General features: G+C 40.3%; 1 protein-coding gene across 1 annotated transcript; it reads right to left on the bottom strand.

The window, feature by feature from the left end:
* Positions 1-429: 429 nt before the first annotated feature.
* C2H2orf50 (chromosome 2 C2orf50 homolog) lies at positions 430-4667 on the bottom strand. Its single transcript, XM_010707913.2, has 3 exons — positions 3840-4667; positions 1859-1898; positions 430-1240 (listed from the first exon to the last, which is right to left on the bottom strand). The coding sequence occupies exons 1-3, from the start codon at positions 4100-4102 to the stop codon at positions 1049-1051; spliced, it is 495 nt and encodes a 164-aa protein (XP_010706215.1). The 5' UTR covers positions 4103-4667; the 3' UTR covers positions 430-1048.
* Positions 4668-12565: the final 7898 nt, after the last annotated feature.

Here is a 12565-nt window from a genome sequence, read left to right as displayed (position 1 = left end):
TGATTCCATGAATCTATGATTTCTCCTCAGTCCATTGAGTTCCTGTTGTACCAAGACTAATGGCTTCTGTGCTGTTTCCAGCAAGGGCTGAACATGGTATTACTACAGCCTATGGAGGCAGGTATTGTGTGTACATTCCCCATGCTCTGCTGATTAATGTCATTTTCCTACGAAACAACAGATCACAAACAGGCTTTGCATCTAGATGCATTAGTGAACAGGCTGTAAGTACTGTGTCCATTTAGCCTTATGATGGTTTCCCTGGGCAACCACAGATTCTAGGAGTTACAAGCCTGTTAAATTCAAGAATGGTGATAATTAGAATATAACCTGGCTCTGCCTGGCTCAAGTTTCAGAGCAAAATATAAAAGCCTGTTTTCTGGTCATGGTTTTCTATCAACTAAAAAAAAAAAAAAGGAAATTTGAAAGCAGAGGGGAAAAACAGCAAGTCCAAAGAAATAAAAATGAAAACCAGTCTGAAAAAAATTGGCTTCCTGCCCTCAGCAGGGAGGCTTGAAAATGCATATAACACATCTTACATGCCTTCAACTTCACTCTTGGAACAAGCTTAAACATGCAAGTGACAAGCTGGTGAATCCTTGGCTAAATAGATGAAATGCAACAACCTACTGCATTTTATTGCACTGACTTTCAGTCAGTGTCATTTGTGGTACAACTCATCTGAGCTGATCTCTATTAATTGTTTCTTTCCAGGAGGTAAAAATTCAGGAAGAAATTGCCCTTTGGCTCTCAACTTACTCTTTCTGATGTTAGTAGCAATGTTATAATGGCCTTGCATAGGAAAATGGATGGGATCTGTGGTCCTGACTCACTGTATATGACCCAGTTACCTCAAATCTGAAGAGGATTGTCTCCTTAGTCATTGCTTGGTGGCATACATCTTTGCTCTTGAAAAAGTTCTATGCTGGACAGCATTATTGATCTCTGATGGAAAATGAGGAATTTGTTACCTGCTATTTTCAATCTGAAAGAAGTCTATTAGCTAGATCTCTCACTTGCTTTGTTACTGGTATTTTTACTTGAAGCATTAGGAAAGTTGGAGGTCATCTTCAAGTTTCCTCTTTTGTGCTCCCCTGCTGAAGAGGTAATCCATGTTTATCAGCATCTTGCCAAGTTCAGTATTCATCCTGCTGCCAATGTTCTGGTTGGTGGAATTGGGAACTGCGTTTGAAAACACAGACATATAGTCTGGTAGAGGCTTCTGTTCCTTTTTGTTACCCTGGATGAAACAAAGATTGTTAATGCTGAAGTTTTCGGGGTTGCATCATTTGCTTCTGAAAATTCAGGTTACTGAGATTATTAGTAACATCAGCTCTTTTGCTTTTTGAAAATTAAGTTGTAAGCATGTAATACTTAACGAATGCACATGAAAGTGTTGCAGAAATACAATAAAAAGTTTTCCTATTATTTGTCATGGGAATAAGATAGCACAGGGAAATGAATCATTTTTAAATATGTTGCTTAAAATGTCAGGAGAGAAAGAATTTAGCCAGCTCTGGAATGGTCGTGATATGGGAGGTTTTTCATTTTGCTTTTAGTAGTGACATTATCTTACTACTTTTTTTTCTTTTTTTTTTTCTTTCCCTAACCTGGTTCTTCTAGCACTTTTCTCTGCATGAAGTTATTAACACTGAAGCAGATTAAAGATATGCCCAAAGTCTGTTTCTTTACGGAAGATGAATGGCACCTCAGCTCTCTTTTGTTTTCCTAAAGATTTAAGTCTTAAAACATTTGCCAGTTATGCCTAAATATGTTCTGTTTAAAATGTTAGTGTCTTTCAAAGTGATGCAAGCTGAAAAGAGCCTGGATTACAGTTAAGTATTTGTTTGAAACTTACCATTTGGTCATAGTCCTTTAGGAAACTCCAGTTCTGGTACCTTCGAATAGAAGTAAAAATTGCAGTTTAAAATCTTTTGTCTTTGTTGCTCCCTATTTTATTCATCTTGCTATGTTGAGCACTGTATGAGTATGCCAGGTTTGGCTTTCCCTTTAAGGTGCTCATTACTGAGAAATGTTTGGGTCTCTGCCATTTACCTGTACCCACTTCAGGTCAGATCACAAATTCATAGCAAGCTTTCCCCATCATTGTTTTTGTGATGGGGATGAGGAGCCAAAGGACAGTTCTGCAGGCTTTAGCCTATGTAGCCTGACATAGGCAGCTATGCTGGCTTTAGACATCTGTCCACATATCTGTCCTGCCCTCATGCAAGAGTTCTGTCTCTGTAGCCAAGGATGGACAGCAGGGCATGCATTAGCTGAGTGATGTGTTACCCTAAATACACATGAACATGGGTTTGCACTGACATCCACGACTGTGAACCCTAATAGACACATACAGATGTAGCATCCCTCCTGTTGCCTTTGCTACAGAATGGGCATGGAGGATCTGGGCCCACTGGAAAAAGGTCTGAGTGTACAACTGAGGGAGAGCAGCATTGCAACCACAGCCCAGGCTTTATGTGAGTCAGAGTCCAGGCTTCAGCCCTTCCCTTGGGCAGTAAGAGCCAGACAACAAAGCAGGCATTGGAGAAACCCAAACTATTATCTCTGTTTCCTCCTGAGGACTGAGGAGGACAGGAGTTTTCAGATGGTTTCTTTTCCCTTCCTAAAATCATCCTGAAAGTGGTGTGCTTCATTCTCTGCCTTCTCCTTTTGTCTGCTTGGCTAGTGCATAGGCAGAACTGGAACTGTTTTTACTTTTACCAAAAATATCCTTCTAAGAAGCATGTCTGTGTTGTATACTGAAGTACGAACTGAAGCACTTCACAAGTTATGTGGCAGAGACAGAGAGGATCTTAATTTCTGGCTCTTTCAGGTAACTGGTGAATACGTGTATGCATGCTGTTCTTTCTGCTGAAGCACTGAAATAATGGGATTTTCCTGTTTTCATGTGGCTTGTGGGGTATGTTCAGGAGATTTACAGATTGGGACTCCAGAATCATGTTTTGGCAGAACACTCTGTTCAACTTCCATTTCCAAGAATATGAGAAGCGGTGATAATATCAGTGTGTCTGCAATAAATTATAAAGGTTGGCACATTTATATTATCATTGTGGAGATCCCTATAAAGTTAAAACACATAAAACATGCATTTCTTTACATCTCTTTTTCAGCTTCCTCAGTGTGCCAGGAGTTATTGGCATATATTTTGCCCAGTAAAGAAGAACAGAGTTAATATAGCATTAGAATGGTAGGTTCTGATCCAAGGACCCTGCAGAAGAAAACTTTGCTTGATAGTGTAGTCTTCGGATGAAGCCCTAGGATGTTAGGGTGCATCAGTAATACTGCCAAGATGAGCAGAGGATGGGTGAATTATCACAGAATCACAGAATGGCTTGTTGGAAGGGATCTCGAGGATCATGAATCTCCAACCCCCCTGCCACATGCCACCAACCTCCACATTTAATACTAGACCAGGATGCCCAGGGCCCCATCCAGTCTGGCCTTGAACATCTAGGAATGGAGCATCCACAGCCTCTCTGGGCAGCCTGTTCCAGCACCTCACCACTCTCTCTGTAAAGAACTTCCTCCTGACATCCAGCCTAAATCTTCCCTCCCTCAACTTAAAACCATTTCCCCTTGTCCTGCAGTTATCTACCCTTTCAAAGAGTTGATTTCCCTCCTGTTTGTAGGCTCCCTTTAGGTACTGAAAGGTTGCAATGAGGTCACCCCACAGCCTTCTTTTCTCCAGGCTGAAGAAGCCCAGCTCCCTCAGCCTGTCTTCGTAGGGGAGGTGCTCCAGCCCCTTGATCATCTTTGTGGCTCTCCTCTGGACCCTCTCCAACAGCTATTTGACAGAATTGGAACAAATGACTTACCAGATTTTCCTTCCTCTTCGTTCAGCCTCCACAGACTCCCTCCAGACCTTATCCTGCTGTACCTGGTCCTGCTGCAGTGCTGTCTGCTCCTCTGCTCTGGACCTAGCAGCCAGGTGTGCTCTTCCAAGCCGGATGCTGCCACGAGACAGAGGTGGAGCTGAGGCTGGTTGCCCCAGAGCTGTGCTTGCTGGATGCCAAGAACCAGTCAAGGTGTTCCTCCCGAATCCAGAACCCTTTTCCAGCATGTCCATTTTGACACTCATTACAGATATACTGAAACTTTAGGAAGGTTAAACCTGCTATTGTTCGTGCTTTGAGAGCTCCTCCTCTCCCAACACTTTCTTTCAGCTGCAGATTTGGACTGCTTTAAGAAAATGAGTGTGCACACCAGCACTGACAGGCAGTGCTCAGCACTGTGTTGCTTCCATGTTATTTAATGATCATTTCCTACTGCTTCATGTTGCTTCATTGCACAAAGGCTGAACAGGTTTCTGTGGTAACAACAATTTTGTAAGAAACACTTGTTACATCAGCCTCCAGCTGTAAGCAGCAAGCTTAGGAAGATGATGAGTGCTGCTTGCAGCTGAGACCACCTTATGTTCAAAATCTGTGGAACAGCAAAGCCTGGTTTAATGCATAGCATGCGTTGGGACTGCTGCTGATTTTGTCAGGAGTTTTGTTGGAGCTCTGTGGCACAAGCAAAACCTCCAGAAAGTTTCTGCTATCCCTGATGTGTTTACTGTCTCCATTGGAAACCAGGCAGGCTTGTGAATATTCATCAGAAAGTGTGCAGAAACCCAGTGCAGGCAGCTGCTGAGGCCTTGGACTCTGTTTGGGGCAGAGCTCTTTTGTTTGAAAGAAGATATTTCAATGCAATTTTTAAAAATTTATTTTAAAAAAATTTTAATATGTTTTTAAATCTCCTTATTTTCAGATTTAAAAAAGACCATCCAGAGATCATAATAAGTCCTTTTAAAGTACTCAGAGATTTCTTCAGAAAGTAGTAAGCAACTATGGGAAGTACTTTTTAATTAACTTTCAGGAACTATTAGCATAAAAAGTGAGAATTTTCTAAGCAGTGTCCGAAATGTCAGTTTGTCAGCCTTACAGTCAGCCTGCTGGCCTGTGTGGTATTAAGTCACTTCCTCAAGTGTTGGTGACCTTGCAGGAAAACGAGGCATTTTAAGTATAAATTTTCTCTTAAATTCTCAACTGACTTGTTTCTGAGTCATGGGAAGCAGCTCCAGATGAATTCTAGCCTCGTGCCTCATCTTTCTAGTAAATGCTAATCTGTTTTTTTAGGGATTTTGTTTTCTTTTTTATTTTTATTTTTTGGAAACGTGCTTACTTGGGGCTATTGGGAAATACGTGCCGAATTTGGCAAAGAAGTAATTTATTTTAAAGTAGTTGTAACTGTGCAACAATCCAAACATTTCATGTAGACATTTTTGAATAAAATATATTTCTGTATTTGGAAAAATTACTACAACTTCGAAAATTGCAATAACATAAATTAAGAAGAGTTTAAAAATCGATGTCAAAACAAAATGTTTGCTTTGGATTTGAATGACATTTTAGTGGGCTTTTTGTCTGTGTTGTTGTCTTTTCTGAGGGAATTGAAACCTAAACTTTTTTCCGTCTCTTTCAGCCAAGAAGAACAAAAAATGTCACATATACACACAGCCCTATAACTGAAGAAATGAGCTGTTTGCCAGCCAGGCCTCATAGTTGACTCTGTTCCTGTTCTAGAATCTTCTTATTCGTTCCAAGGTTCTCTTCTGGATTGTATGCAGATAGATAGTTGAAGAGTGGGATTTTAGTGGCTTCTAACTGCTGTGAAAGGAACATGGGGCGTGCTTGGAAGACCTAATGCAATGTGGGAATTTCCTGACCTCTGATCAGGTCCGGAAAAAGATCCTAATGGTAAGGCTATACCTGTGGATGGAATGCTTTTTAATGAACGTTTACAAAGTTCTTCTGTTATTTTATTGTAATCTTTCATAGAATCATATAATCATTTGAGTTGGAAGGGACCGTTAAAGGCCATCCAATCCAACTCCCCTGCAATGTACCGACACAGACACAGCTCCATCAGGTGCTCAGAGCCTCATCCAGCCTGACCTTGGGTGTCTCCATGGACAGGGCATCCACCACTTCTCTGGGCAACCTGTGCCAGTGCCTCACCATCCTTTTTGTAAAAATATCTTCCTTATTTCCAGTCTAAATCTCCTCCCCTTTAGTTTGAAGCCATTCTCCTTGTCCTGTCACAACAGACCCTGTTAAAGAATCTGTCCCCTTCTATCTTATACACTCCTCCACTCCCCTTCTAAGTCACTTTATGCAAATTTTATATGAAAATAAGCTAAAAATGATTATCAGCTGAGTACACAGTTTCCAAATGACTTGTAGTAACTGAATAAATTGCATGGGAACATTGCTGGCCAGTGCATAGAGTCTATTCTATTGAATGTTGTCTGCAAAGATGCAGGAGATATAAATGACTTGGTTTTGATGCAGTTGGAGAGCAGGAATGTCTTCCTGAAAGTGAGCTAGTGAGTTAAAGTCAGATATTTAGATCCAAGACTTTGCAACCTCAGAAAAGAAGGGAGTCTTTACCAGTTAGCATTTCTGCCATTACACGAATATAATCTGTAAGTCTACATACAGTGGCTGGACGTTTCATCCTGTGCCAGTTGTTTCTCTGGAAATTGCAGATAGGAATGGGATAATGGCTGTTTAAATAAGTTTTGTGGTGGTTGTGACTTTTATGTGACTATAAAACATAGGTGCTGTTGCAAAAACAGACTACTAAGAGCAAATACTTTAAAAACTATCCCATGTTTTCATCCATTAAGGGAGTGGTTATGCACCATTAAAGCACATCAAGGTTAGTGTAAGGCTGACATTTCTGGGGACTGCTCTGGATTCCTTAGTGGACAAACTATAGCCCATTCAGGCCACTGAATATACTAACAGCTCAATAGTTCTCCAGGTATTGAACTGTTTCCCCTAATACTATCATCTGCTGGTTTAGATTTTGTTTTGTTTTGTTTTTTTTCCCTAACAACATTGGGATTTTAAGAGTGGAAGAGTGGAACTCATTTGGGTTAACACAACTAATTCACTGCATGCTTCTCTCCATCCTGCAGTAGAGTAGATTAATGTTAGTTATGGCTTCATGTTGTATGTTTCCATGAAAATTAATATAGCATCTTTATTTTCTCTGCTTGGGGACATAAGAATTGGAAATGTTGTTATGAGTGTCGCTGTAGGAGATGGTGTCTTTGCTTAAGGGTTAATTTTGGTATTAGTTTCTCTGATAAGCAGTGTCATTATACAGAAGAAGAACATAACTGAGATTCTTCCTTTGTTGCTGTCAGACAAGTGATGACAATACAGATTTGTCTGTAACAAATATGTGAGCTAGTTCTTTCCAAAAGGGAAAAAAATAGGGTTTTTTTAGGGAGAAGAAAGCTTCAGGTATTTAGATAAACTATTTGTATATGGCCACAAGAGGGTATTGCAGTATAAGTTATACAAGATTTGTCTGACTTTACCATGCAGCACCTTATTTTTAAAACCTACATTTTTCACAGTTGAGCATTTAAATTAAACAGTAAAGAAAATCAAATAATATATGCCGGTATTTGATTTCCTGACCCAGATGCAATTTCTGAGGGGGGTTTTCCAAAAAATGGTTTTGTTTTTTATAGTGAATTTTCCTCTGAAAGCCGTGTTTCTAAATTTGAAGGACAACGTTGCCAACTGCTCACCATGTTTTGAATAGTTCAGGCCATGTAAAAGGGAGCTGGAAGGATTTCTGGATTTTCCTATTTCTGAATCTGTTACTGAATTTCAGAGAAATTACTTGGTATGCTTGCCTGCCTTTCGGCAAACTCGCCTGAAAGAGAAGAAACATCACAGCCATATTGCATTATCTGTGAAGATCGGATCGTGATTTAATGGACAGCAAAGTGTTTTTCATTTAATACAGTTTGTATTTGATGGGAGATATCTGCAGAATTCTAAGAAACATAAATGTAGAAGCAGAGCAACAGCATGAATGTCACATCTGAATGAGGCAGAAGGAAGCTCATCGGCCAGAGGAGAGTGCTTCACCATTTGGAAAGACTGAAAGACTGACACCTCACCAACGGGATGGAAACCCCCATGGCCATCTTTCTGCATGGGCAGTGCTGCCACACTCTGAATAGTGCCATCTTCATTGTTGTCAGCAAACGGATCAAGATCATTGTGGTCAGACAAAACTGCCACGTGGAAATTGGGTCATGGTGAATTTGGCAGAGTAGGATGCTAGTTGTTTGGTGTCAGGATACTGGGCACCTGACAGAGAAGGAATGGGCATTAACCAGCAAGGGCTCTGGGAAACCTGGAGGTGGGAGACCCTACTGGCAATGCACAGCTTGGCCTCTCAACAACAAATGACTGCATTGCTCTGTGCAGACAAAATGAAAAGTCCTACAAACAACAGGCTTGGAGTAAAACCCTTTTTAAGTGAAGGCTACATAGCCACTTGGTTAAAGGCCTCATTTGTTGTTAAATTTTACCTTAGCTTTGATACAAAAGTATAAACTTCTTTCTTGTCTTAATGGGATTTCAGCTGAGTGAGCCTTGAAAGTAGAGTGTCTGTTGTACTGCAGCTTACAAGTGCTGCAGAGGGAATGTCTGCTTCCAGTGACACAGAGTCTGACACTTCAAAATGAAATTGAAGCTGTAAGAAGTCTGTTGGGGATTTTTTTTTTCTCCTGCCTTAAGTGTTACAAAATATGCTAGCTACTGATAGGCAGTTACTTGAAACAAAATTATTCATTTGAAAATATTGTTCAATTGAGAAAACGCTCAACTGTGGCTATTCCACACAATATGCACACATTTTCCTTTCGGTTTTAGTTATATCAAAAGCAAATTGTAATTAAAATTGCAACTGGAAGCAGTATAATTTGACAATATGGGCAATCCATATTTTGGTACATTCTCACCAGTACTCTGTACAGTGTACCAGTACAGCAAACTAGGCCAATAGTTTTATAAAGCTGGAAGGCACTGTTAGAGTCGTCTTCTTAAACCTGCCTCATGGACACAGTAGTGGGATTTTGGGCAGGGATGCTGAAGGGTTGTATGGGACTAGGAGCATTTAGAAGTATCGGTTTCAGGAGTAAGAAACAAAAAAGGAAGGAATGTTCCTCACTGGCTGAGTCTTATTGATGTTCTCAGCTGGTATTTCACATGCTCGGATAGAGGCTAGATCTTGTGAAGAAGTGCAAAATTGCCTGAACAGCCAAAGTCATCTTTAGAATTCAATTAGAGTTGTTCATGTCATGTCCTTGCCAGGGCAGAGAGCTCTTGTAGTTGTGTTATAAAACTTGGCTTTGTTCTGTTTATCCTCTCTTTTCTTTCACAGTTCACTAATAGTTCTAATATTTATATACATCAAATATACATACTCATATATATATAGTATATACGTTATAAATAAAGTGATTAAGTACTCCTGAAAAGGCTGCTCTTCATATTGCTTTAGTACCTAAGGCAGCAGTCTTGACCTCGGAAATCTCACATAGCCTTACTCTTTTCTGATTCTGCGTTCTGAATATTAACTGTTCTCCTTCTATGAACAGTTAATACTGGCTTGCAGGTCAGCTAATAACAATGCTGCTTCACATATACTATAGAGACTGAATGTTCTCTGTTGCCTGGCACACTGCTGTTCTCACATAGATATTTTATTATGAACTGCAATATTTCTGATGTGTATCACATAATTTTAATATTCAAGATGCTTTTCAGATCTTTTTCTGGGGATTGTTCTCTGGCCCTTATCTATATCCTTCAGTAGCTAAGGGTGTATTTACTGGTCTGTACTTTAAGACACTACATAATACATTTATACCTGCTCACCATATTCAGAAAGGTACATTAACTTTCTGTTTTGATGTGACATTGCAAAATTTCTATGCAAAATAGACAAATTCTCTTCAAGTTAGGTGGGTTTTGAATCTGGGTGCCTAAAAGTTGTTTAAATTTTTTCTCTAGATATTAAATGAAGGGGTCGTTTTCTTAACATTTGCAAGTTTAAATGGGGATGTTGGTGGCCCTGCCTGTGCGTTGGAGATTCAAGATCCTTGAGATCCCTTCCAACTAGGGCCATTCTGTGATTCTGTGAAGTTCTGCTGACTGACAAATGAGCCCCTTCCCTTTAGTACTTTAAAGGTGTGAGAGTCTAAAATTGGGAAGCCAATTGGGAAGCCAAATTGGGAAGCCAATCATATTCTTTATCTGTTTTTTGATAAAGCTTTTACCATCTTCTCTGCAGGTTTCTGTTAATGTAGGTTTCCTTCGTACAAGTAGGAGCTAGTGTTAAACCACACTTCAGGCTTATGTTTGGCCAACACTGACTGTTAGGCTTTAGAAAGAGGTTCTTCCTAGAGGCAGGATATTTTCATAACTGGATGTAGGTTTTTCTGTCTATAGCTTTTTCTTCGATTCCCCAGGACATGGTCATGCATTCCCTGAGACCACAGAAGGATTCAGGTGACCTAGGGATGTGTCTATCCCAACATACTGCTCAGAACAGAGTCAGCTATGAGATGAAATCAGCGCAGGGCTTTTTGCAGTTGGTCTTGAAAACATCCAAGGATGGAGACTGCACAGCCACACTGGGTAACGTGCTTCACTGCTTAACTGTTCTCATGAAGATGAAATTTTGCTTTATATGTAGTCAGAAACATTTTGTTTTCAGCTTGTGCCTGTTGTCTGTCATCCTCCCACTGTGCACTGCAGTAAGCAGCCTGGCTCTGTCCTTTCAGTAACCTACTTGCAGGTACTGGAAGACTGCTCTTGGGTCTCCCTGAAGCGTTCTCTGCACCGGACTGAACAAGATCTGATGACCAGTTTCACTGCCTTTGTTGCATGGGTCTGTCTGAGCTTTACCTAACTCATGCAATTTTCTGTCCCTGTCCACGTGATCTGACCCCATCTTGTTGCTCAAGCACAGAAAGATAGAAGGTTCAGAAGACCTGGGATGACAAGTAGCAGAGCAAATGGGCAAAGCGCAGTCAACTGAGCCGTGTTTGTCTTGGATCACCTGTGCTGTTTTGTTCTTCAGTTCAGACTCACTCCTTCTAGGGTTGCAGTGAGCTTTTTTTTTTTTTTCTTTTCTGTGGAGCTGAAACTTTTGTTCCCTAAAGAAATGGACAGCCAAAACAATGTGAAATCTTCCTGGATGTGTTTGAAGCTTTGTATTTTTAGCTCAGTTGTGCAACAGTTTATGTGCCGATACCCAAACAGTAAGGAAAAAATGAAAGAACACAGCTGTGTTCAAGACCTTATGGCCAGAGCAGCCAAACAGAAATGGAACAGCTTTGAGATGGGACTTTTATTGCAACAGATGCTTCACTGAAGACCATCTTATGGTTTTATTGAAAAGAATGCAAGCCTGGCTGTAAATACGGTTTTCAAGACAGGTCTCTGTTTTTAGGAAACCTTATCCTTGGATTTCTGCAATAGTATGAATGAATGAACTGGTCTTTTGAATACTGAAAATCTGAACACTTGCAAAGCAGAAGCGGACAGCTAGACAACTGAAAATGAAGTTGTAGAATTAGAATAAAATCCTCCTTTCTTACAATTGACCAGTTAATGGGAAAAGGGCAAGGCCTTATCGTACTTTTTGTGTGAGTTTTCAATGTAATCTCCACATGTGCAGTATGAGGATTATGTGCTTCTCTAAAAATCCAGCTTTGATCACAGCACTGACCTAAGTGCATCTCACAACCTTTTCCAAGCAGACATTCTAAGAAACTTTTCAGCAAAACAGTGATTTGTCAAAGACTGCTGACCTGCTCAATGGGAAATATTTCATCTGAGATATAATGAGATCAGTGAATCTCGGATGAATGAGAAGCAGAGTTTCCAAAATGGTTCTTGGATCTGAAGAGCTAAGACAGAGAGCAAAGTAAAACCAGCTCAAATTATATTGTACTGCATGTTTTTTTTTCTGTCATTGATTTGTCTAGTAAGGAGGAAATTAGTCACGAATAAAGGGAGTAGCTGGATGGCACTTTGTAGAAGGAATAATTTAAACTTCCAGTCTTATGTTGGAGGAAAGTGTGTCATTTTGGTGTTTTTTTTTTTCTCTCCTCTTTGTTATGGTTTATATTCCTAATCTCAGCCATTCTTCTTTCGTAAGAGTTTTGTTTATATTCTTGAATCTGTCAATTGGAGGATGGATGTTTTTGGACTGCCTTCCTATAAGTCTATTTGTAAAAATATCATCTCTACCATTAGCATTAAATGAGAAGCAGAAGCGTTTATTGCACTTGCAGTAGGAGAGCAGCTCATGTGAGCTGAGTTTTGCTAGTTAATGAGAATCAGTTCTAGAAATAATCTGCTCTAGCTCTGTGGTTAAAATGGCACCATGCACTTGCCAAAGGCCAATTTAGGGACATCACTGCAAGCATTTCTCCCAGTTGTTCAGTTCTGGGGCCTTCCTGGGACCACTATGGGTAGCAGCTTTCCTGTGCTGTGATCGCACATTCAGGCTCAGGAGAGCTGAGCTGCCAATCATAAGCTCAGTACAGCCATGCATCCTGATCCAGGTTATAGAGTGGAGACTGGTGCACACTGCCAAAGCTGTGCTCTATCTCTTTGTTTTTTGCTCTTGCTGATCCTTCGGGGTCTCCTTAATGTGACAAAGTGTGCATGTT

The sequence above is a fragment of the Meleagris gallopavo genome, chromosome 2 (genome assembly GCF_000146605.3).
Source record: "Meleagris gallopavo isolate NT-WF06-2002-E0010 breed Aviagen turkey brand Nicholas breeding stock chromosome 2, Turkey_5.1, whole genome shotgun sequence".
In the NCBI taxonomy this organism is placed as follows: domain Eukaryota; kingdom Metazoa; phylum Chordata; class Aves; order Galliformes; family Phasianidae; genus Meleagris; species Meleagris gallopavo.
The sequence above is the reverse complement of the archived record's forward strand: the minus strand, read 5'-3'. Positions and strand labels throughout refer to the sequence as shown.